At 61.2% G+C, this 25,155-nt stretch overlaps 1 protein-coding gene and 1 long non-coding RNA gene across 4 annotated transcripts; one reads left to right on the forward strand and one right to left on the reverse strand.

The window, feature by feature from the left end:
* Positions 1 to 174: 174 nt before the first annotated feature.
* Positions 175 to 18,168, reverse strand: STK11 (serine/threonine kinase 11). 3 transcript variants are annotated; one of them, XM_030845615.3, is made up of 10 exons: positions 17,151 to 18,167; positions 9,100 to 9,183; positions 8,208 to 8,297; positions 7,487 to 7,619; positions 7,260 to 7,396; positions 6,379 to 6,506; positions 4,126 to 4,183; positions 3,711 to 3,904; positions 1,543 to 1,756; positions 175 to 716 (listed from the first exon to the last, which is right to left on the reverse strand). In XM_030845615.3, the coding sequence occupies exons 1-10, from the start codon at positions 17,438 to 17,440 to the stop codon at positions 494 to 496; spliced, it is 1,551 nt and encodes a 516-aa protein (XP_030701475.1). In that variant the 5' UTR covers positions 17,441 to 18,167; the 3' UTR covers positions 175 to 493. The 3 variants fall into 3 exon arrangements, with proteins under 3 accessions (XP_030701475.1, XP_030701478.1, XP_060153448.1); XM_030845618.3 differs by having other exon boundaries at positions 580 to 716; positions 1,543 to 1,761; positions 17,151 to 18,163; XM_060297465.2 differs by lacking the exons at positions 175 to 716; positions 1,543 to 1,756 and adding an exon at positions 1,791 to 3,600 and having other exon boundaries at positions 17,151 to 18,168.
* A 624-nt stretch (positions 18,169 to 18,792) lies between these two features.
* LOC115846645 (uncharacterized) lies at positions 18,793 to 22,007 on the forward strand. Its single transcript, XR_004037026.3, has 3 exons — positions 18,793 to 18,909; positions 19,225 to 19,296; positions 21,742 to 22,007. It is a non-coding gene; the product is annotated as an uncharacterized lncRNA (long non-coding RNA).
* Positions 22,008 to 25,155: the final 3,148 nt, after the last annotated feature.

A 25,155-nucleotide genomic window follows, 5' to 3' on the forward strand; every position in this document is an offset into this window, starting at 1 on the left:
CGCGTGGGAGGCCCACGTTTCCACCCGGCACCACCAGCAAGACCTGCAGACCCGGGCCAGCCCGTCCACTGTGGGGTCCACAAAGGGCCCCAGGCTCAGGCTCAGACTCACACCCCCCCACCTGACAGCACGTCCTGCCACCCACAGTTCCCAAACATCCCTCACAACCACAGCTCAAATCCACCTGTTTTATTTTTTCTTAAAAAAGGAGAAGAAAAAAGAACCAACCAAACAATGAAAACAAGGCAGCCGCCGGGCTCCCCTGGGCACTGGGCATGCATCTCGGTCGACAGGCCCACTTGTCCTGCCCGTCCCGCTGAGGCTGTGGTTGGTGGGAACACATCACCAGGTGTGGGAGGCGCTAACGAGCGGCAGAGTAAAAAGAGGGGTCGGGGCGGGCGAGAACCAGTAGTCTCAACGTAAAGTGCATGGCGAGGGCTGGCGTGGGGCCGCGCCGGGCCCACTCCCTCCTCCCCCGGCGGGGGGAAGGGGCTCAGCACAGGATTGCAGTCAGCAGGAGGTCGTGTCCACCGGCCACCAGGGGAGGGTGGACCCCAGTCCCTGCTGTCCCCCAACCACAGCCCTCCAGGACCCTCCGGCTTCCGGAGGGGCAGTCAGCACGAAGGGTGCAGCGGCCGCCTTCCTGGGCAGTGGGCGGCAGGCCAACAGTCGGCGCGAACACTGAGCAGGACCTGGCCGGGGCTCCTGGAGACAGGCTGAGACCAGAACAGAAGGTGGGTCACTTTTGGGTCAACGAAAGGCCCTGCATCCCAGGAAGCAGGCCCCCCTGGGGCCGCCCAGAGGGTGGGGAAACTGAGGCCTGGTCATGCCTCAGTGCTGTCAGACGCCTCAGGAGGCTAGGGAGGGCTGCGCTGCCTCAAGAGCCACCCCGGGCATCTCTGGCCACCTGGTGGGATTAAGCACGGCCTTTCTGCCACGGAACCGGGCCTCCCTCCAAAGAGTTCCTACCCCACCTGGCTGGTTCTGCTGCTGGCATACAAATTCCTTGGGAGGTGTTTCAGGGGCAGCTCCCTGGGAGAGGGAGCATGGCTGGACAGGGACTGTAGCCTCAGACCCCTACCCCACTGCTCACATCCTGAGCAGGCGATGGGGTCTCCAGTGCCTCTGGGGCCCAATCACCCTTTGTGGACTGGGCGGTCAGGGCTGGGAAGAGGAAGCAGGGAGGGGAGATGACGGCCTCAGTCAGAGCCCAGCCCCTCCTGACCTGCTCACCCCCCAACCCCCAGCCTGGTCTGACGCCAGCATCGCCCTGTTGCAGAAGCAGCCTGGCGGGGTGGGGGTGAGCCCCGCAGGTCTGCAAGACAGGCTGCCGGCTTAGGGGCCCTGATCCTGCACACGCCGCCCCCCGACCCCAGTGTGTGGCCAACGCCCTGATGAAAGTGACCTCCAACCCAGACCCCGGGGGCGACAGGCACAGGCCGTGACAGTGACACCAGCCAAGCAGGACAGTGACACCAGCCAAGCAGGGCAGTGCCCACGGCACACCCCCAACCCATTCCTCCGGTCCCCGCCACTTCCCACCTGCAGGCGGCCACCCTCACTGCTGCTTGCAGGCTGACAGCCGGCGAATCTTGCTGCTGGCCGAGCAGGCCTTGCGGGCGGGGTTGGAGGCGGCACTGGCCCGGCGCTCCGCCCTCGACCTGGCGCTCAACTGGGCTGACTCGGTGCCATTCACACACACGGCTTTGGGCGGGCCCCGGCTCTGTGTGCTCCGCCCAGCCTCCTCCTCTGGGACCTGTCCTAGGAAGGAGAAGGCAAACTTGTGCTGACTGGGGGTTCCCGACCAACACGCCCCCAGCGCCCCGCCTGCCCGGGCCCAGGGCACCTCCACCACCTGTCCCACCAGGTCCTGCCAATGGGGAGCAGCGGGGCTGGCCTTCGAGCCGGCTGGGGCGGGGCCCAGCCTACGCTCACCTGCCTGTTCAGGTGTGAGTGGAGCCCTGCACTCAGGTGGGTGGGAACACGGTGGACATCAGGGACCTGGGGCCCGAGCCTTGGCTCTCTCACCTGTGCGATGGCCAGACCTCGCTGGGCCCCGTGGGACTCGGAGGGGCTGGGCTCGGGCCGGGTGTCCGGACTCGCCGTCTCTCCCACAAGAGCCCGCCCCGGCTCTCCACGCCGGCACAAACGGAGAGGCCGTCACAGGTGCCTGCCATGCCCCGGCCCCAACCGTGTGGGCTGCCAGTGCTCACCGGGTCCCAGGGCCACTGGCCCGGGGCCGCCCGCCCCACTCTGTCCCCGCTGAGGCGTGGGGGGAGGGAAGGGTGCGGGAAGCCCGTGCTGCCCACGGTGCACCCCCCTCCCATGGATGTCGGCAGGAAACTGCCTGCAGCTGCCTCAAGCCCATCTCCTCCGCACACGGAGCCCCGTCTCCACCAATGGCGTCCTATGCCTGACTCAGCCTCTGAACCTAGCCGGGAGGCACCGGCCCGTGACCGGGAAGCGTCTCAGGTCAGAACCCAGAGCGTGGGGCAGTGTCAGCTGCCTGCTCTGAAGGGGGAGGGGGGCTGCAGGGGCGCTGAGCACCGAAACTCTGCGCAGATCACCTGGGGCCCAGCCTCTGGCACAGTGACCACGGTCGGAGGGTGGCTGGAGGGCACGGGATCTGCCCCACATGCCCTCAAGGCACTGGGGCCACTGGCCCCGACCAACGAACACCCGGCCCAAGGCCCAGCACCAGCCCTCAGGGTGGACGGCAGGACCAGGGACCCAGGGGAGCAGCTGAGAGCCAGCCTCTGACCATGACCACACGACAGGACCAGAACGGGAGAAGCCCCAACACGGCCCTCTGCCGGCCCACGGGCAGGTCAGCGAGAAGCGGCTGCCCAACCTCAGCACAGGACCGTCCGTCCCCACGTCTCATGTGGAGGACGTTCCCAGGCCAGGGATCTGGCTCCGGCCCAGAGAGCCGCTCTTGAACAAGCCCTCCCCCACCCAGGCAAAGCAGCCCCAAGCCTCTGGAACAGGCCTGAAGAGACGGTGTGTGGTCAGTGCCTCTACAGCCGGCTGACCAGCAAGGCTCATGCCCAGGCACCTGTCCCGGGGCCCTAGTGCCTCTGAGAGACAGGACACCTTGCTTCTATCCTGTGGAAAGGACGGAGGATCCAGGAGGCCTCAGGACTGGACCGTGGCCAGGGTTCCCAGGGCGGGGCATCCCACCTGACCCCAGGACCCCATGGGGAACAGCTGCAGCCAGATGCACCAGAGGCCTGAGTGTGCCCCCAGGAGAATGGGACACGCGGACCCACCCTGGGGCTGCTCCCTGGAGGCCCCACTGGCCACCCTGCACACGGGCTCTTTCTACAGTAAACGCCTAAGCCCTAGGCGGCGAGCCGGAAAGAAACAAGCATGACCCGCACACGCTCAGCGGGGCAGACCTTTATGCAGGAGCCTGCGGAACCAGCCCCGGGATAGCACAGCACCGCGGGGAGGCGGGTGGGGCAGCGCTACACTAGGGCCCGAGCTCTGCCCGGAGCTCCTCGGCGGCCCTGGCCTCAGCTTCCTCTCCAGAAAGGTCTGAGCACTGGCTCTCCTGCGGGTCTCTCTCTCTAAGCCCTGCCTCAGACGCCTCCTCGCCACCTGGGGAAGAAGGCCACTCGTCAGAAGGGTGGCCACTGCGGGGAGGGCCACTGGACCCTCGGGCCGGGGGCGGGGCCTCCCCACTTCTCCCGTGACCCCCGGGGACTCACCGGGCACCGTGAAGTCCTGAGTGTAGATGATGTCGTCCTCAATGTCGAAGAGCTCGTCATCCGCAGCGTCGGCACAGCCGTGCAGGTCCTCCAGGTAGGGCACCACTGTCATGCCGCGCCACCGGTCCTTGCAGTCCGCGCTCGGCGGGATGGGCACCGGCTCCTCGGCCGGCGGGTGCTTCTTCCGGAACCAGCTGCGGAAGCCAGCGGGTCACGGCAGCCGGAGGCTTGCCTGGCTCACCACGTGGGCCCACCCCCAATTCCCGCTGAGAACCACGCGGGGTGGGAGAGGGAGAAGGGGCCCAACGGGAGAGACTGAGCCAGCAAAACCCCCGCAGCCCTGACCTCCCCCTCCCCTGCTCCCACTTGCTCTCACCAGATGGGCCCCCAAGTGGGGAGCCCTGCGGGGACTCACCTGTGCTGCCGGATCTGCTGTATGGAAAACCGCTTGGCCGGCTCGTATTCCAGCATCCCTGCCGGGGAGACCAGCGGTGGGTGCAGGGGCCAGCACGGGCAGAGGGCCCTCCCCTGCCTGGGAGAGGTGGGGACGCCCGTGGGTGCCCGTACAGGGGAGGGGGTGGCGTGAGTGAGCGGAGCCCCCTCCCCCGCAGGCCTGGCCTCTACAGCTGGGTGCCCAGCACGGGGGCAGATGCTAAGCCCCCAGCTGAACGGAGAAGGACACAGCTGGGGCCGTCTCTCTGTCTTGACACGAGGGGCTGCCCGGCAGACACTACAAAGCCAGGTTGGGAGGACCAAGACCAAAAAAGGCTGGGACGCAGGACGGACAGCCCACCCCAGTGACCCTGAACCTGTTCACACGCCCTAAGGAGACAAAGCACATGGCTCGCCCCTGCTGGTGCCCACCGGCTTTGGCCAGCAAAGCCTGTGACTGGCCATTCTAGCTAGGACACCAAAGCCCCCCGAGGCAGCGGCAGGAGAACCGGAGACCTCGAGGGCAACACACCGTATGTAGACACTGGTGTGAGGGCCTTTTGCCTGGCACCCGGACACTCAGAAGGGGCAAGGCTGACCTGCAGGCTGTGCTGGGCTGGCCCGAAGCAGCAAAGGGCGGCACCCCCCCCGCAGGGCTGCAGGGGGCCTAGGGCCCAAGGTCCCCAGCCCCCACCATGCTCAAGTGCCCACCCCCTTCCCCACGGGAGGACCGAGCGTGACGCAGAGAGGGGGATGGGGGCGGCAGGGCTCTGCACACCACCTCTTGGAGATGCCTTTGTTCTCAGGAAACGAGAGGCCATTTCAGAAGCTGGGGCTCAGAGAACTGAGTGTCTGAGTGATGTGAGAGAGGAGGAAAGGTCAGGGTCGCGGGCTCGCTGCAGGAGGGCAGGGCCAGCGCGGTGTTCCAGACACTCACGGGGGAGGCGGCTCAACAGCCCAGTGGCCGGGAGGAGCCTGCATGCGGAGTGCAGTGCAAAGGCCCTGAGGCAGGCCTGGGCGGAGGAAGCGAGAATGGGACACCCTGCCTGGACCTGGGGACAGGGACACGGGTGCCCTCTGCCATCTCGTCGGCCCCTCCTGGGGCTGTTTTGAGCGTTTATGAGAGCGAGGGTGGCAACAGATCATCATCTGTGTCACTGGAGCAAAGAAAGCTCCGTACAGAGGAAACTCCAACCCACCAGCCCCTGGCGAGGGAAGGAGAGTCCGAAACAACAGCTCACCGCCTGCAACAGCCCTCGGCCCTCAGTGGAGCTGGGGGAGGCCAGGGGGCACGCTCCGGGCACCCCCAAGGACGGGGCCCACGAGCTGCTAAGGAGCGCTCAGGTGGGGAGGGCTGGGACTGAGCCAGCCGGGCCACCGCCTCCCGCTTGCTGGCTCCTCCCACATTCCAAGAAGACCCCAGGCAGGCGGTACGCCCACCCCTCTGAGGGCCCTGGGGCAGCTGGCAATGCAGGCCTGGACTGCGGGGGGCGGGGGGGTGGGGCCGCAGAGCACTGGGAACGCGGCTGCCCAGCTTCATTTCACCTTCACTAACAAGCCAAAGAACCGGCGAGACTCAGTCATCAGAAAGCTCAGGCGCCACGCAGGGCTGTGAAGATCCTCTTGGCTGTGCCTCACACGAAGGCCGGGCACTGACCCAGCGTCCAGCACAAGCCGAGGGTCAGGTCAGTTACACAGAGCCCGGGACTGTGGGCAGGGAACCTAGGACGGTGCCGGTCACACAGGGCGATACCCTGCATGTGCTGCGTCATCAAAACTAACTTCAGGCAAGCCCCAGGATGCTGGTGTGGCTCTCACCCATCCACGCCCAGACAGGCCCCTGCCATACACAGACAGCGCCACCTGCTGTACAGGCCGGGAACTGCAGCAGGAAGAGGCCCCCCCCCCCGCCCCCCCCGCAGGAGACCCCCACTCAGCAGGCGGACTGGGGTCCCCGCTGCTACTTCACTGTAGGGATGGGGGATCAGAACAGGGTGGAACGAAGGCCCAGGGCAGGCAGTGGAGCCCAGAGGAGCCAGCGGCCCCTCGCAGGCGCCCCTGCGCCCACTGCTCTCCACACCCGACTAGGCTCTGCACCACCCCGCCCCGCCCCATGTCGGGGAACTGCACAGAGAAGGGTCGGCCCACGGGAAACCCACGGGGGCCCCAGTACCCGCCGCCAGCCCACCCACCCCACCCACCCCTACAGCCCAGCCTCCTGCCTCGAGAGCCTCACCTTTGAGCAGGTCTGAGAGTGGGGGGCCGCAATCCCCCGGGATGGTGTAGTCCCCCTTCCCGATGTTCTCAAACAGTTTGTAGATATTGTCCCCCTCGAACGGGTACAGGCCTGTCGTGATGTTGTAGCTGTGGCCCCAGGAAGGACAGACCAGTCAGGAGGGCCTGCCTCGCGCCCCAGCCTGGAGCCAGTCTGGTCCCGAACCTTAACCACCCCCACCTGTGGGGACTTGGACTTGGTGAGGAGAATGTTCTGGAACACATGGTGGTGGCGGCTCACTAGGAAGATATGGAAAGCCACCGGATGGCACGCTCTGACATGGTGGGTCAACGATATATGAGTCAGCTCTCAGTAACATGAAACGGGACACCCACGCCACTGGCTGCGCGCACAGGGGGCTGCAGCGTGAACTCGCCTCGGGCAGGAGAGGCTTCCAGAGAACACAGGCCCACCCAGTGCCGCCTGAGCTCATGGAGGAACAGACGACCACGTGGCGGCGTCTGGGTCGGGGGTACGCAGCGGTGGGCCGAGCATCGCCGGCGACTCATGGTGTCTGAGAATTCTCAGCCCCAGGAGTCAGGATGGAAACACCCACCCAACAGCGACTGTGGCCGGTGTGGGAAGCAGCGCAGGTGGAGACCAGCACAAGCCCAAGGTGGGCAGGGGCCAGGAGGATGGCCGGTCCCAGTGCCTGTCTCCCCACCCATGGGGGCTCCTGACCCCGGCTCTGTGGCCTTCACAGACTCTAGGGGGCAGCAGCAGCTGGGGGACCTGCCAGGAGGGGCAGGTCAGGGAAGCCTGGAGCCCAGACGGGGTACCTGGGGCCGGGGGGGTGATGGAGGACCCCTGGGGTGGAGGGACCCAGGCCCAGGGGCACTTACAGTGTGACCCCAGCTGACCAGATGTCCACCTTGAAGCCAGAGAAGGTGTCCAGGCCATTGGCGATCTCGGGCGGCTGGAACGCGGGGGAACCCTGGCTCGTCCGGCACGTGTCGTCCTCGGCAAACGGGTGCAGGGCCTGTAGCAGCACCAGACAGCCCTCAGGGAGCGGCCCTCGGCGGGGCCGGGACCCCACCCCGGGTCTGGCTTGGGGGTGGGGGGCACCTACCTCGGCCACGCCCAGGTCGGAGATCTTGAGCGTGCCACCCGTGGTGAGCAGCAGGTTGCCGGGCTTGATGTCCTTGTGCACGATGCCCTGGCTGTGCAGGTACTCCAGGCCGTCCACCAGCTGGCAGAAGTACCTGCAGGGCACAGCCTCTGTGACCCACCGCACCAAGAGGCGCGGCCCCACCTGTCGGGAACCTCAGCTGCCTGGAACAGCTGCCTGCAGCGACCCAGCGGGACCAAGGATGGGAGGCCGAGGCTCAGGGGCCGTCGGTGCCGGGCAGCCCATCAGGGAACCAGAGGGCCAGTGGCTGGGCTGAGCCACTCCTGGGCCCCCGCTGCAGTAGCTCCCACCACGGGCACCTGCCCCAGCTGCCCCCCCAGCCTGGGCAGCCCAGGGGCCCTGCTATCATCCCAACCTCTGTGGCCTGGATACAGCCCTGCTGCCCCCCCGTCCCCGCTGGGGCCAGGGACCCAGGCCAACCCACTGACCCCTCACACCACAGGCCAGCTGGTCCTACAGCAATTGGGTGTTAGGGGTTGACTGCCCAGGAGAACTAGCCAGCCGGGGCAGTACAGGCCGCTGTCAGCAGCTTCCCAAGCACAGGAGGCCCCAAAGCCTCGGTGGCGGCCACAGTGGGGCAGGGAGGTGCACAGAGAGGAGCTTGGACCCGTGAGTGACCGGGCGGGGGCGGAGGGGGCAGCAGTGGGGTCCGCACGCTCACCCGTGGGCCTGGCACACGGGGAAGCGCTTCTCGGGCACGCTGTCCAGCATCTCCTGCATGCCGCACACGCAGTACTCCATCACCATATACGTGCGGCAGTGCTAAGGAAGGCACGCTCAGCCAAGCCTCTGCCCCAGATGGGCCATCCCCAGGGAACAGACAGATGCCAGGGGGTGAAGGCTGCACTAGTGCAGTGAGCTGGAGACCCCAGAGGGATCACAGGTGCTGCAGGAAGCCCCCCGGTCATTCCACACCCCAAGGAGGAGCTCAAGCCCCAGCCCTGGCCCCCAAAGGAGCGAGGAGGGGCGTGCTGGCCCTGTGGAGAGAAGGCCTGAGCAGGGGCGGGAGGCCAGGGAGAGACGAGGGCAGCACAGGGGTGGGGCTGCGGAGCAGGGGTGGGGAGCCCAGGGCCAGGCTGAAGCCCCCCAGCCGCATCTACACCGTGGAGGGGCAGCCCTGCGACTAGGATGGAGAGGACCCCCATCACCCTGCATCCAGCGAGTCAGTGACAGGCCCCTCTGCGACACAGGCCCCTCAGCAGGCCCTGGGGCCCCTATACCCTGCTTCTCGGAGCTGCAGCCCAGGAGTAAAGGGCGAAGGCCGAGGACACTCCCAGTACACCACTGCCGCAGTGACACACTCCCCATCCCTTCCCCCATGCATCCGCCACAGGCCAGGGCGCACAGCCCCCCAAACAGAAGCCAGGAAAGCGTCTCGCTCCTGGGACCAGGCTGACAGCAGGGCCCCAGCTCCACATGAGAACAGGAGATCTAAGCAGAGAACCAGCCTGCATCCTGCAGCGCCCCCCGTGGGCACTCACTGGAGAGGGGCCCCAGCCCCAAGGTCGGCAGCGCTCAGGGAACACCTGGCACCCCGAGCCCCAAAAGGATATATCTTCTGCTTCTCCTCGTTGTACAGCACGTCCACCAGCTGGATGACGTTTTTGTGCCGTAACCTCCTCAGCAGCTGGATTTCCCTGAAGACAGAGAACGGAGGCGTCAGCCAAGCCCCCTGGCCCGGCAGTGCCGCCAGCCCCCAGGAACCGTGCAGAGGGCAGCACCGGAGTGAGCAGCTCCGCACAGGGGCAGCTAGTCCTGGGCATGTCCCCGAGCCCAGCAACACGACCAGGCCCCGTACCCGCATTTTAACTGAAGACGCACAGAGACCACAGTGAAGGCCGCGCGGGGACAGCAGGAGAGCACGCGGGAGTTGGGGCTCCAGCCAGGTCTCCGCATCCCCCCACCCACTCCTCCCTCTGGAACTGAAGCCCACGCTCCCCGCCGCTGTCAGGGCAGCTCCACGAGGACTCCCTGCAGGAGCTGGGGGCGGGGGGGGGGGCCAGGCAGCTCTGCAGAAGGTTGAACAGTCACCAACTGACCCAGCACCTCCAATCAGGGCACGTGCCCGGGAGGACCGAGAGCACGGCGACCCGGTCACACGTGCTCATGGCAGCACTGTCCACGGGAGCCCAAGGGCGGATACAACTCCAGTGTCCCTCCACACATGCGAGCATCACTCAGCCATGAAGAGGAGAGAAGCCCTGACACTCACTACAGCGTGGACGGACCCTGAGAACACGATGCTCAGTGAGAGAAGCCAGACACAGAAGGACACACAGTGTGTGATTCCGTTGATGGGCAACGTCCAGAACAGGCCAGTCTACAGACAGTAGGTTCCCGGTTGTCAGGGACTGGGGATGGGATGGGGTGACTGATGAGGACAGGACTTCCTTTTGGGGTAACGGAATGTTCTGGAACTAGACAAAGATGAGAGTTGCTACGAAGATACTAAATGTCACCGAATTGCATGGTATGTGAATAATACGTCAATAAAGACTTTTTAAAGTCCTCACCGGGAAGCCCAACCATGAAACATAAGACCAGCCGGGCAGGTGAGGGGTCCCCAACGTCATGAGACCCGAGGCGCATGCCTCCCACTGTCCACATTCCATGAAGAGGTCGCCTATTCCAGGAAGCCGTTCCTGACCACACCCCACCCTCGCACACCAGCACGGATCCTGTGCCTTCGACACCACCCACCCTCCCCAGCGTAGGTCCTCCTCCCATGCAGATTCCCTGGCCCGGCACTCATGCAGCCTCTGAAGGGAGGGTGCCCCGGAAACAGCATTTCTGTGTAGCACCCACTCCCCAGACCCATAGCACAGGAGGCCACCGACTTGCTGGAGGAAACACAGCTTTACAGCTGCTTCCCGTGAGCTCACTGCCTGCCTGGCCTGCCCCCCACCCCACTCCCACCCTCACCAGAGGGTTGCGGGGCGCAGCAGTAACTCTGCCCTCGTTCCCCCCATCATTCCGCGCTTATCCCTGACCACCTGGCCTCTGAGGTCTGGGGTGCTGCACACATTTCAGTCCACACCTGAGTGGGAGGGAGGGGAGGAGACTCACAGACGTTGGGGTCACCTGGTTTACACCGCCTGACCTTTGGGATTTATCCTGGTGTCCAGTGTGAACAGGGATCACACTCAATTTTCCCCCAAATAAATGACACACAGTAGCTCCGCCTCAGCACTGTGACGTTGGCGTGTCCTGGGCTCTATGGGGTGTGGAGCAGCATCTGCCCTCCACCCCTTTGATGCCAGGAGCCCCCCTCCCTCATCGTGACAACCACAGATGTCCCCAGGTATCGCCAGGTATCCCTGGGGGCAAGACGGCCCAGGTGAGAGTCCTGCTATAAAGGACCAGGAACGTTCTGGGGTGTGGGGAGCAGACCCTGTACCGCCCCTTCTGGCCTGTGAGCCCCTCTTGACCTCTGGCAAGTGCTCCCTGAACCTTCCCACCTCGGGCCCCAGTGCTGGTCCCCCAGATCTCACTCACTCACTCAGTCTTGCAACGGACGGACCTTACCAGGCCCCTGTGGGTCAGGCCCCGGTCAGGTGGGTGCCCTGTCCGTGGGGGCTTGGGTGCACCTCTGACGCTCCGGGTCCACCACCACTTGTCAGGGAGCGGCGCTGTGCCCCCAGGCGTCCTTCCCGCTCTCGCCCAGACCACCCCACAGCTCTGACTCCCAGCCTTGCTTGCTGCCAGCTCTCCGGGGCCAGAGCTCAGCTCTGCTGACTCAAGGACCCTCCCCCGCGGGCAAGTCCCCTCCCTTTCTGACAGTTGAGGGCTGGTGGCCGCCCCGGGCCACACGGCACAGCAGCCTTTGTCATGACAGTGGTGACCAGGCCTTTGGGGTCCCTGCCAGGACTGAGTATAGAACTCCTCCTCGCAGGGGTCCCAGGGGCAGGGGTTCCAGGGGCAGATGCAGAGCCGGCTCCCCTCAGAGACCAGTGTTTGGCACCTGCCGTCCACCCAGCCAGCCAAGTACCCGCTGAGCTACCTGGCCAGAGCCGCCATGGGGTCTGCGGCCCAGAAGGGAAGGGTGTCACGTGGGGAGCAAGCTGTCGCGAGCTACAAGCTGCGGGGGGCTGAGGGGGGTGCCCAGCGCAGACTCTGACCCTGTGCCAGCCTCCCTGGGAAGCTGGCTCCGGGGGGGCTGAGGGAGGGCCCAGCGCAGACTCTGATCCTGTGCCAGCCTCCCCGGGAAGCTGGCTCCGGGCACTCTCCCTCTCGTCTCCATCCAGAGGCGCTGCAGCGGCTAACTAAACCACACGTGTGGACACCAGAAGGCCCTTTGTACCTGGAGCCAACACGTGGCCACCACCTGGAGCGCTTACAGCCAGGCTTCAAGCAGCGTCTGCCGACCCAAGTGTGGGAACCCGCCTGAACTCAGACACAGGCTGCCAATAACACGCGTGGCAGCTCCGGGAGGGGGGCCCGCGGCTAGTCCAGGGGCCCCGGGGAGCTCACCCCAGGCCTTCCAAAGCGAGGACAAGCCCCATGGCTCTGCCTTCTGTGCCGTGAGATACCTGGGCCTGGAACCATCTTCCGGGCCGCACCTCCCCATCCGCCCACTGCCTTTGGGGCAAACTTCTGTGCGGGAGGAGGCGGACGGCAGCACCCCTCCCTCCACAATTAAACAGCTCACCCCCTACTCCGATGCCGACAAAGCCAGCCCTGAAGGGAGGTCCCCGCGCTGTGGGTGCGTCAAGCGCTCATGTGGTCAGTTAACCGTGATGGAAACCTCCTGGAGAAAAATGTGTAAGTTCCAGTATGGATACCAGAGAAGTGGCTACAGTGTCCAGCTCCTCCGAAAGAGGAGAACCACACCCACAGGCGGCATGGAGACGTGCGCTCCGAGCGGGTAAAATGGGTGTGGAGGACCCCCGAGACATTCACTGCAGAGACCCGGCCAGGGAGGAGCTGCTACACCTTCTCTGAGTTCTCCGTCTCCTACAAAGCACACCACTGACCGGAAAAATAGAAAAACAGTATTTAAAGAAAGAGGAAAAGCCAGGCGCTCAGCCAGGATGCAGGAAGTAAAGTGACAGGAAGCTGAGCCTTCCGGCCCGGCCGCAGCTGCTCAGGGCGGGTGTCACAGGGACCTGCCTGCAGTGCCGCCTGAGCAGAGCGGACTGCTGGGGATGGACTCGCTGACTACCCAGGAGGGAAATGGAAGAGCCCCTGGAGCTCACAGAGGAATGGAAAGGAGCTGCCACCACGGTCGCCCATCCCACAGCCGCCGGGGATGCACCCACCTCTTTCCCTCCAGACGGGGATGGTGACAGGCATGGGTCCACAGAGGGCAGGGGAGGGGACGATGGCAGCTCTGGACGAGGGACACTGAGCAAGACCCCCCTCACCCCTTGGCCTCTCTGCTGATGCTTCTAATCATATGGCAAGAGGCCATCGGGGATCCGGGAGAGAGACTAAAATGAGGAGGAATTCACTAAAAGTGAAGTTCAACACAAACACTCGCTCACGCAGCTTCCCAGAAGCACAATTCCTAACGGGCACCAAGTGGGGACAACCCGAATGTCCACTGACGGTTGAGTGGATACACCACGTCCCTCCACACCCGGGAACATCACCTGAAAAGGGGTGAAGCACTGACACTCACTACCACGTGGATGGACCCTGAGAACACGATGCTCAGTGAGAGAAGCCAGACACAGAAGGACCCACGGTGTGTGATTCCACTGGTGGGAAACGTCCAGAACAGGCAGATCCATAGAGACAGGGAGTGGGTTCCTGGCTGTCAGGGGCTGGGGGAGTGAATGCTGATGGGGGCGGGGTTCCTGTTGAGGGGATGGGAGGGATGTCCTGGAATTAGAGGTTATGGTTACACTCTCTGAAAATACTAAACGACACTGAGTTACCTGCTAATAGTTGAATTTTACGTCACGTAAATTATGTCTCATTAAAGCCGTTAAAAGAACGAATCGCCGTGTAAAAGAACGAATCGCCGTGCAGCATGAGGTCAACATGGGATAAAGGGCAGCTTTGATGTGATTCCCAACACACTCCTGAGTGAGGAGCCAGTGTCCCCCCCCACCCCCTGCGCCACAGCCTGGGGTGTATCCCAATGGCCCCTGAGCTCCCACTGCACCTCACAGTCACACCCCTTGGCCAGGGAAGGACCAGACAGGGAGGCCGCGAGGACGTTCAGTGCGGGGCGCCTCAGTGGGCCAGCCGTGCCCTATCGCTGCCAGCCTGGCCTCACGGCAGAATCCTTCCCAATGGGGGGTGGGGGGCAGGTGCCCAGCAGATGCCAGGACCTGGCAGAGGCCACTCAGGACGGGAACAAAGGCCAGCAAAGTCCAGGCTCTGCTGTACATGCTAAAATCCCAACCACTCACCCCCCAGGTTTAAGTACCTGCCAGTCGCTACTGGCCTGGCCAAGGGAGGCCCAGCCTAGAGACTGGCGTCGGCCTGCTGGGACCCAGCCACACGGGCAGGGACGCCGATGAAGGAGGCTGGCAGGGCCGCGAGCCGCCCAGCGCCAGCCCTGCACGGCTAAGTGCCCGCACCCCGCACACACTGGGTACAGACCCTGACCTGCCTCACACAGACGGGCCGTGGGGCACACAGACTGCCCTGGCCGCTGTACGCTTCTAAACAGCTGATGAAAGCCCACAAAGAACAGTATCTTGGGACAGGTGAGAATCCCGTGAGCGGGGCCCATCTGCCACCCAACTTCCCCGGGGGGTTGCGTCAGAGGGGCGTGTGCCCACCGTCTGTATGGGTGCGAAACCCCACGGCTGCCCCCAGCCAGGGAGGCGCCAGCGCGGCTTCTGCTGCCAACCGGGAAAGCAAGCAGGTACAACTTACTGTTGAAAATGATCTTTAGGGGAGTTTAATTTTTCATTAAAAAGTGCTTGGATAGGTGACGAAAACATGCTAAACAAAGGCTCGAAGGGAGCGTGGCAAAGGCATTAGTATTAAAACGATGAGTAATTTCTGTCTTACTTCTCGGTGGTTTTCAGAACTTTCGTGTTTTACAATAAGAGCAAATTAGTCTTTGTGAGCAAGAGGGGGACAAGCACAGACCCACAGCAGCCCTCCTGGGAAGAGCCACAAGGGGGGAGGACCTCCTTTAACACAAAGTGCATTCTTTAAGGAAAAGCTTCCCATCCCAACTGGAGCTGGAGGACTCCTGAGGCTTCTCTGGAAAATTCTGGATGCTTCACTCCAAGAGAAGAGTCTGGAGTTGAGTTCATTAAGTCTCTCCAAGACAAAGGAGCCTTTTTTCCCTGCAGCCGTCTGGCGGCAAGGCTGACCCAGAAGCCTGGATCTCCGGGCCGGGGAGTGGACACCCAGCCCTTGCTTGAGCCCAGGGCCTCACCTCCTCCGGCCTCCAACCCGGGGCACTCTGTCAGGACTCAGAACAAGGGGACAGGGTGCCTCCGAGCAGGGCGCGCCCCCTCACAGCGCCCAAGGAAGGAGGCGCGGTGGGTTTTAACCCGCAGTCGCATACCCAGCAGGTCCTCACGCCACACGCTGCAGACGGCAGGTGAACGCACGGGGCCAGCGCTGTGCTCCAAGGGGCCTCAGAGAGGTGAAGACCTGCGCTTCTAGGGCTAAGCTGGAGGAACCGGCCCAGGCCCTGCAGCTGTGACACCTCGTGTTGACTGCCAGGCCGGCTGTGGACCGCCAACCACTCTGCCTCCTGGGCCTCAGTTTCCCCTCCGGTTCTTCGGATGGACACTGTGTCTCCACAGCTCCTGGGACCGTGGCTGACCGCTCAGGAAACGAGGACTGGGAGCCAGCAGGCTGCGACCCTCCAGTGGGGCAGCAGAGCACGAGGGTACGCTTTGGGTGGTGAACGAACGTCCCCTAACTTGACCTTGAGCATGTGCATTTGCATGTGGGGAGGGCCTTTATCACGTGTACATCATGCTTTGGCAGAAGTGGGCGCTCGACACCTCCATCGCGTCTGCGGATGTGCTGGGACCCACTCAGCTCTGCTGCCCCCAGTCCACGCCCCTGGACGCGTGCACTCCCTGAAGCCCCAGGGATGGCCAGCAGGGTGGGCTTGGGCGACTCTAGCCAGACAGATCAGTTGGGGCTGGAAAGCAGCCTGGCCCCTTGGGGACGGACTCTGGGAACCCCTCCTACCTCGGGGTGCTACTCCCAAGAGGCTGGGGCCTGGGGTGCCAAAGCAGCCCAGCGTAAAGCACCGGCACCAGAACACCTCCACGGACCCAGGCTGACCTCAGGCGGAGGGAGGGTGCATCCATTCTGCAAGAGCACAGCACCGCGTTCCCTGGACAGATCCAGGGATGAGGCCTAAGAGGAGCCAGGAGGACGAGGACCAGCCCTGGAGAGTGGGGGGGCCCAACCCGAAGCAACGGCCAACTGGCATCCCGAGGGCCACGTCTCCCCCACACGCTTCTGCCTTAATGAGAAAATGTGACTTAGAAGCAGGGAGTGGGGATCTGATGAGAGGCATGGCCTCGCTTGGCCCACAGGAGGGCACCCGCTGTCCCCTGGCCTGTCTCCCCAGGACACCGGTGGCCCCTGCCCCACCCCCACCCTGCAGGTAAGAGACGGGCACAGAGAACTGAACAACTGGCCCTGGGGCGCCTGGCCCCACCTTCGCCGGGGGTCCACAGCTGGGGCACTGACCACAGCCAATCAGGTCTCAGCACCCTGCTCCGCGACTTGACCACCCTAGGCAGCCCAGAGCAGGCAAAAACAGCTGGGCAGCGCGCTGTCACACTGCATGAGAGCAGGGGGGCCAGGAGGACGGAATGAAAGTGGATCTGGGAGCAGCACTCCCAGTACCGGCCAAGGTCACCAGCCAGTCCCGCTGCCGCCTGGCCCGTGAGATAAACCCCTCGGCTCGGGCAGGGCAGCAGCGATAAGGATGGGTGGCCCCTCCTGAAACCAGCAAGAGGGATGGAGGCAGGGCTCCCACTGTCCTGGCGGCGGTGGGGTCTGCACACAGACCCCACCATCTCTGGGATGTCAAGGGGCAGACGGGTGCCTGAAAAAATACGTGTAAAAAGTTTGCGGGGTCACAAGTTGACCCCCTTCTCAGGAGTCACCGGGCCTGCGACTCGCCAAAGTGTCCTGTGTCACGTCCCAGGAAAGTGAGAAAGGGCGAAGTTCCCCCCTGCTGACTGATAAGCCGGTGCAAACAATTATTTTTGGCAACCGCACGGTCCCCCTCCAACAGGATAAACAAACCGCGTGTCCCCAGCCCTACTAAGAGCCGCGCGCTGCGCGGAAACCTGCCGGCGGCGGTCAGGCCCCTTTCCGAGCCCAACTGCTCTCAGCCAAACCAACGCCGGCCGCTTCCGCCGGGCACCTCAGCCCTCCGGACAGCCGGGAGGGCAGAGGGGGTGAGGGGCGCCCCCTTCCGAGGAGGGTTCCGCATCGGCCGAGAGCACAGGACGCCCAACCGCAACAAGCTAGTCTGACTTCACCAAAGTACCCTAGCGAGTTGCCCACGACCTTCCCCGGCTGGTCGGCTCGGGTGCTTAAGGAAAGAGAGGACGAAAGGAAGAAAGCGAGAAATGGAGGGAGAAGAAAGGGAGGAAAGGAGGAAGGAGGGGGCCGCCCAGCGGGCCGCGCCCCCACCCAGGAAGCCCGCACTTACTTCTTTACGTTGGCCTCCCCGTTGGGGATCCTCCGCAACTTCTTCTTCTTGAGAATTTTGACGGCTCTCCGGCACAGCGTCTCCGAGTCCAGCACCTCCTTCACCTTGCCGTACGACCCCTCCCCCAGCAGGTCCCCCATCAGGTACTTGCCGATGAGCTTGGCCCGCTTGCGGCGGGGCTGGTAGATGACCTCGGTGGAGTCGATGCGGTGGATGAACGTGTCCATCCCCACCGACATCAGCTCGCCCTCTGTAAACATGCCCAGCTGCTGCGGGTCCGCCACCTCCATCCTAGACCCCAGGCCTCCGACTCCCGCCGGCGGTCCCTTATCCCCTTTCTGAGCTTCGCGGTGGACGGTTCTTCCGTTTGTCACCCCCCCCCAAATTCCCTTCTTCAAAAATAAAAGTCAACAAAATCTCAAAAAAAGAAAAAAAAAAAAAAGGAAAACCCTTCTTGGAAAAGAAACGATTGTACTGAACGTGAGTTCAAGAGGCGCGCCTGGTCCAGAGCCCGGGCAACCGGGCGTGCGCAGCGTCCCAAGTTTGGGGGCCGCCCGGCCTCGCAGCTTCGAGGCGGGCCGGCGCGTCCACGGGGGCCCTCGAGAGGCCGGTGGGGCCGGGAAGTGCTAGGTCATTCTCCAGGGACTTTAGACCCTCGAACGAACACGGCCGCGGCAGAGTCGAGTCTTCTCCGCGCCGTCCATTACCAGCGGCCCATGGCGCGCGCCGGGGGCCCCGCACAGGCCGGCCCCGGGGCCCCCAGAGCTGGGCAGGCGAGCTTAGCCGGGGGCCGGGCGCGCCTCTCGGGGGCGTCTCCCGCCGACCTCGCCGTCCGGGGAGCCCGAAACGCCGGCAGGTGCGTGTCCTGAGCGCGCGGGGCACCTCCGTCCGGCCCAGCCGGCTCCCGCCAGCGCCGGAGCAGCCCGGGGCCCGCCGGCCGCAAGGAACAAGCCCCGTCCGAGCCGCCCACTGCCCGGGCGCCCGCACACCGGCCCGGGACCCCGAGCGGCCGCGCGGGCCCGGCGGGCGCCCCTCCCCAAACGGCAGCCCGCGCTCGCTCTCCGCCCGAACGCCGTCGGCCGCGGGCCGCGGGCCGCGCGGGGCTCCGGGCGGCCGAGGCGGCGCAGGCCGCAGGCTCCGGGCCGGGGTTCCGAAGGCCGCCGGAGCCCGGGCGGCGCGTCCCCCGCCGCGGCCGCCGCGCGCGTGGAGCAGGCGGGGCGGCGCGGGGACCCAGCCCATGCAAGGCGGCCGCACTGCCGGCCGGCGCCCGCCGCCGCTGCCGCCGCGCCCCGCCTCACTCGCGGGGGCCCCGGGCCGCCTCCCCCTTCCGCGCCCGACACGCCGCCGCCATCTTGTTTACCTCCTCCCCCGCCCTGGGCCGCCGCGCCGCCGCACGCCCGCCGCGGGCCCGCCCCTCGCGGCACCGACGTGCACGCCCGTTGGCCGAGCCGGCCTGCCCCGCCCCCTAAGCGAGCCCCGCCGCCGCCCCCCATTGGGCCGTTTGGACCCAGGCGGGCGCCCGAGCGGGGATTGGCTCGAGCCCGGCCCCGCCCCAGGGGTGGATACTCCTTGATCATTGGTCCGCGGGGGCGACCGTCAATGGGAGGGGGCGGGAAACAGGCGTGCGGAGGCGAGGCCAAGACGCTGACCTGGGAGGGGTTGGGGGCTGGGGGCGGAGGTCGCTAGTGCCAACAGCGTCTTCGGAACCGGCGGGGTCGGAGCGCAGCTCTTGCGGCCGGGACGCGGCTCGGGGACCCTGGTGGGTGCCTACCAGGGCCTCTCCCCCGAAACCCCGTTTGAGGCTAGGTCAAGGGTCAAAAAGTAGCCGAAAGTGGCCAATTCGAGGCAAAAAGCCTTTAAGAATCTCTCGGCCCAGATCGTGAGAGAAGTGCGCTGGGCGGAGTCTGCCCAGAGAAACTCACGGGCTAAAAATTCAGAACCCAGCTGGGATGGTGCCAGCAAAGTGCTTTGGATGAAAAACAAACAGTTGGCAAAATACTACGTCTTAATGAAACTGAAAATACTTCCAGGCCTGTGTTTTTTTTTTTTTTACCTTTCTGTTTTTTATCATTAGATTCTTACTTTGCCGGAACAAACTGCTTGAGTGGAAACGTTGGGAGCTGACACCATCGGATTTGAGCTCCAGGTTGGTGGTTCTGAGCCTGACACCTGTGAACTACCTAAACCTATGTGCAAAATTGAGTGTGCGCATGTGCTTGTTCTTGGGGACATCCGTGAGTTTCATCAGATTCTCAAATGACCCACAGAAGAGGGATTGCTGTGGCTTTGGGGGTGGGGGGCCACAAGTCACACCAACATACCAACAAGTCCTAATCAGACCATGTGGATTAGCCTGAGATTTCTAAATCATAAAGATCAGAGCAGAAACCACTGAAACAGAATAGAAAAAGAATAGCGAAGGGCTTCCCTGGTGGCGCAGTGGTTGAGAGTCCGCCTGCCGATGCAGGGGACGCGGGTTCGTGCCCCGGTCCGGGAGGATCCCACGTGCCGCGGAGCGGCTGGGCCCGTGAGCCATGGCCGCTGAGCCTGCGCGTTCGGAAAAATTAAAAAAATAAAATAAAATAAAATTAAAAAAAGAATAGCGAAAATTGATGAAGCCAAAAGATCGGTCTTTGAAAAGATAAAAACAATTGATAAAACTCTAGCCAGACTGACCAAGAAAAAAGGATGACCAGTATCAGGAATTAAAGAGGGGATATCACTACAGACCCTGCAGATATTACAAGGATTAGATATAGGAACAACTCTATGCCCATAAAGTCAACATGAAATGGACCGACACCTGAAAAGGCACTAAAATGAAAGCTTACTCAAGAAGAAATAGATAATTTGCATCATTTTATATCTATTAGAGAAATTAAATCTGTAGAGAAAAACCTTTCTTATTTTGGCTGCACAGCTTGTAGGATCTTATTCCCCCATCAGGGATTGAACCCAGGCCCATAGCAGTGAAAGCACAGAGTCCTAACCACTGGACTGCCAGAGAATTCCTGGGAAAAACCTTTCAACAAAGACAATTAAGGTCCAGATGGTTTCATTCATGAATGTCCATCAAACATTTTGGGAAGAAATAACATTGGTTTCAAACAATCTCTTCCAGAAAACTGAAGAAGAAGGAACACTGCCCAACTCCAATTCCTTTTGGTATTTTCTATGTTTTTGACTGCTGGCTTACGCCCAAATTTCTTGGAATCTGGGGTATTTGATAATTTTGGCATCTGTAGGCCTCACTCTCCTTCACTCCACCCCTCTCCTGATGTTCAGGACACATGGAAGGGACTTGGGAAATGTTTGGTGACCATTGCAGAAAGAGTCCATGAAGGTGAATCTCAGTTCAGACGCCACCTTTTCTGAGAAGTCCTCCTGATCATTCCCTTGAATGTAACCCCTTTCCAGTTTGATTTTCTTCTTAACACTTGTCACCAGCAGAAACTCTCATTTATACATTCCGTTACCCGTTTTTCTTCGGTGTCTGGAACTATGCTGGGAACTCTCTGAGGCAGAGCCTGGGTATGTCTTGGCCACTGCTGCATCCTCTGCAGTTTGAGCTGTGCTGTCCAGTACGGCAGCCACTGGCCACATGTGTCTGTTAAGCTCCTGTAATGTGGCTGCTGGAATTGAGATGTGCTGTGGGTGTAACCGCACACTGGAATTTGAAGCCTTAATGTGAAAACATGTTAACATAATATATGTGTATATACATATATATATGCGTATATATGTATATCTTAATAATTGCAATGTGAAAACACCCAATAACTTACATTGATTACATGTTGAAATGATAAATTTTGGATATGTTAAGTTAAAATAAATGTTATTAAAATTAACCACTTCAGGGAATTCCCTGGCAGTACAGTGATTAGGACTCCACACTTCCACTGCTGGGAGCCCAGGTTCGATCCCTGGTCAGGGATCCCACAAGCTGTGCGGCACAGCAAAAAAATTAATTAATTAAATTCAATTAGGTTAACCACTTCATACCCACTAGGATGACTATGGTCAAAAAAGAAAGGATGATAACAAGTATTGGCAAGGATGTGGACAAACTGGAACTTTCATATAGTTGGTGCAGCCGCTTTGGAAAAAAAGTTGAGTTTGACATTGAGTGACAACGTGGCCCAGTAATTCCACTCCTAGGTGTCTGCCCAAGAGAAATGGAAGCATACGTCCACACAAAAACTTGTACACAGATACTTGCAGGAGCATGATTCACAGTAGTCCAAAAGTGGAAACAACTCAAATGTCCATCAACAGATGATGGATAGACAGAATATGACATATCCACACACTGGAATAATATTCAGCCATGAAAAGGAATGAGTCATTGACACACATGGATGAACTTGAAAACATGGTGCTCAGTGAGAGAAGCCAGACACAGAAGGCCACCCAGTGTGATTCTATTGATGGGAAACATCCAAAACAGGCAAATCTGCAGAGACAGAGAGTGGATTCATGGTTGTCAAGGGCTGGGGGAGGGGCTGGGAGTGTTTGACTGCTGATGAGGACGGGGTTTCCTTTCCAGGTGATAGAATGTTCTAGAATCCTCCTTCCACCCTCCTTACAGGTGACTGAGGTTTGCAGAGGCGAAGCCCCCGACCAGGTGCCTGGTGGAGCGGGCACTCACATCTCAGTGCCCAGCCTGGGAGCCCCCAGGAGCCCAGTAAGAATTCTAGCATCATCCTCTCCGGGTGATGCAGGCCTTGGAGCTGCCCAGCTGTCGTGCTTATGTAAGGTTCAAACCCAAGCCAGGCTAGCACAGAGCCAGTTTGGGGGGACCTTCCCAAGCACGATGAGGTTGAGACCCCTGTGAGGGCTGCTCTAAGCCTCAGCTGTGGAGCTGGTGGGGGGGAGGCGGGGGGGTGGGGGGTGGTGGAGTGCTGGGGGGGTTCCTGGCTTCTCCTATACCATTTCTCTGAGTGGGGGAGTAACAATACCGTGTCATCAAATATAAGAGCCATGGGAAGTGAGATATACTTTTACTTTATGAATCACCACAAAAAGAAAAGACTTAGCAGCCAGGGATGACACTTTGGACCTAGAGAGGCAGCATGACCTCTGGGACAGTAAACTGTGACACATAGGATTAGTAATAGGCCTAAGCCGTAGTTACAAATATCTACGGGAGCCCTGGGGAAAATGCTTTGCCAGCACGCTCTCACCCTCACCATGCTTCGGGTTCTGTTAAGGACCCTGGGTTACAGGTGGGGCCCAGGTTATAGAGGTGGGGGGCCCCAGGATGGGGTCTCAGGTTACCATTGAGGGGCTCCAGTTTCTAGGTGGGGTCCCCAGGTTATGCGTGGAGGCTCTAGGTTTAGGTGTGGGGCCCAGGTTACAGATGGGAGCCCCAGATTACAGGTAAGGGGCCCCAGGTTACAATGGGAGGCCTCAGGTTATAGACGGGGGCCGCAGGTTGTAGTGGGGGACCCAAGGTTATAGGTGGGGGGCTCATGTTACAAGTGAGGGGCCCCAGGTTTGAGGTGGGGACCCCAGGTTATAAGTAGGAGCACCAGGTAATAGCAGGGGGCCCCAGGTTATAGGTGGGTGGCCTCAGATTATAAATAGAAGTCTCCAGGTTACAGGTGGGAGCCCCAGATTACGCTAGGGGACTCCTGGTTATATGTTGGGGCCCCAGGTCATAGCAGGGGGCCCCAGGTTATACATGGAGCCCTCTAGGACTCAGGACTTTCCTCTGCCCCTGTCTCCTCCTGTGTACCCCATCCCTCTCACCTCTCACTTCTCCCAATCCCGCACAACTGTCACACACAGACACGCATACTCAGCAGGGCCCCAGACTTGCTCGCTCCCTCGCAGCCCCCTCGCTGACCCCCTTGCTTCCCTCAGCTCTGATAGCAAGACCCCTTCACCCATTCCGTGAGGACCGAGGAGGCAAAGGTCCTCCTGGACCCTCTCCTGGCCAGCTGCCCCACCCTGGGTCTCCTCCCACTTGGCGGGTCTCTTAAATGTTGGGCTCTGGGCCCCAGGACCACCCCTCTCCAGAGGCCCAGCTAAGCCCCCCACCTGCGGAGTGGGGCTCCCAGGAGCCGGAGGTGTCGTGGGGTCAGCCTCTGCCAGGAAGCCAGCCATGGTTAGGTTAGGGGCTGCGTCTGTGTGGGCCAGCGTGGCCGCCAGGGGGCGAGTGGGGATCGTGGCCGAGGTTAGCCGGGTACGGAGCGTGAGCATGTGCATGTGTGCGTGAGTGTGTGTGTGTGTTGCCAACACGAGAAGCCACCTCAATGAGAAGTCCGCGCACCGCAAGGAAGAGTAGCCCCCGCTCGCCGCAACTAGAAAAAGCCCCTGTGCAGCAATGAAGACCCAACGCAGACAAAATTAAATAAATAAGTTTATCAAAATAAGAAAAAAAAAAAAAAGCCCCCGTTCCCCCCCTGTAGTTAAATCCCTCCCCCAGCCCTTCTCAAGTGCGGATCAAGTTTTGGCCTCTTATTTTGATCTTCTCTGGGATGTCACGCGGTGGAATCAGACAGTAGGAGCCTGCTCTCCTTCACCTCACATAATTCATCTGCGATTCATCAGCATTCTTTTTTTTTTTTTTTTTTTTTTTTTGCGGTACGCGGGCCTCTCACTGTTGTGGCCTCTCCGTTGCGGAGCACAGGCTCCGGACGCGCAGGCCCAGCGACCATGGCTCACGGGCCCAGCCACTCCGCGGCATGTGGGATCTTCCCGGACCGGGGCACGAACCCGCGTCCCCTGCCTCGGCAGGCGGACTCTCAACCACTGCGCCACCAGGGAAGCCCGCATCAGCATTCTTGAGAGCACTGACTACTTGTTAGGTCTGGATGATGTTCCTTCGTACGGACATCCTGTAGGGTTGTTTCTCATCCTTTGACCAGTTGAGAACCATTTGGGTTGTCTTCAGTTTTTGGTGATTACAAGTCATGCTACTATGAACACGTGTGTGCAGCTTTTTCTGTGGACAGAAGACTTCATCTCCCTTGGGTTAACACCCGGGAGTGGAACAGCTGGATCATCTGGCAATTCTGCATTTCACATTTTGAGGAACCGCTGAGCTGTCTTCCAAAGTGGCTGCATCCCCGCTGGCAACATCTGAGGGTTCTGGTGGTTCTGCATCCTTGCCAGCACTTCGTTTTGTCTAAATTTTTTTGGTTTTGGTTTTGCCATTCAAATAGGTGGCACGTTAACACACAGGCATGCACAAAAATGTGGCCACATAGAGGAAAGGATGGAGGTTCAGTTATGTGCTAAATAAATATAGTAGAATGTTAATCGTAGGAGCTAGGTTTTGAGTTTTTAACCACAAAATCCTTTCAACTCTTCTCCACACTTGAAAATATTCATAATAAAAAGTTGGAAGAAATAATCCAAGGGACTTCCATGGTGGCGCAGTGCTTAAGAATCCTCCTGCCAATGCAGGGGACACGGGTTCGAGCCCTGGTACGGGAAAATGCCATATGTCGTGGAGCAACTAAGCCCGTGTGCCACAACTACTGAGCCTGCGCTCCAGAGCCTGCGAGCCACAACTGCTGAGCCCGCGTGCCACAACTACTGAAGCCCGCGCGCCTAGAGCCTGTGCTCTGCAACAAGAGAAGCCACCGCAATGAGAAGCCCGCGCACCACAACGAAGAGTAGCCCCCGCTCACCGCAACTCGAGAAACTCTGCGCGCAGCAATGAAGACCCAACGCAGCCAAAAATAAATAAATAAATTTATAAAAGAAATAATAATCATCCAAGGGTGAACTGGAGAAAAAACAGGGGGTGGATACTGGTTGAGGCTGGATGCGGGGGGGCGGGGGGTGTCCATCTACTTTCTCCTCTCCTGTGTGTTTGAAATACTCCATAACAAAGAGTTAGGGGCTCATACCTCACGCCCCTTAGGTTGGCTATGAAGGAAAAAAAACAGAAATAACAGGCTTTGGTGAGGATGTAGAGAAATTTTTGGAAGCCTTGTGGACAGCTGGAGGGAACGTAAGAGGGTGCAGCTGCCATGGAAAACAGCCTGGA

Source organism: Globicephala melas, chromosome 3, assembly GCF_963455315.2.
Source record: "Globicephala melas chromosome 3, mGloMel1.2, whole genome shotgun sequence".
NCBI lineage: Eukaryota > Metazoa > Chordata > Mammalia > Artiodactyla > Delphinidae > Globicephala > Globicephala melas.

Bases quoted from the DNA above. Each gene is read 5' to 3' on its own strand.
- STK11 (XM_030845615.3), bottom strand. From the start codon at position 17,440: ATGGAGGTGGCGGACCCGCAGCAGCTGGGCATGTTTACAGAGGGCGAG. The intron at 8,298-9,099 runs ATATCCTTTTGG...GCACTGCCGCAC, and splicing joins AACGAGGAGAAGCAGAAGAT to GTATATGGTGATGGAGTACT. The intron at 717-1,542 runs GTGGGAAGTGGC...TTCTGGTCTCAG, and splicing joins GTGAGGGTGGCCGCCTGCAG to CCTGTCTCCAGGAGCCCCGG.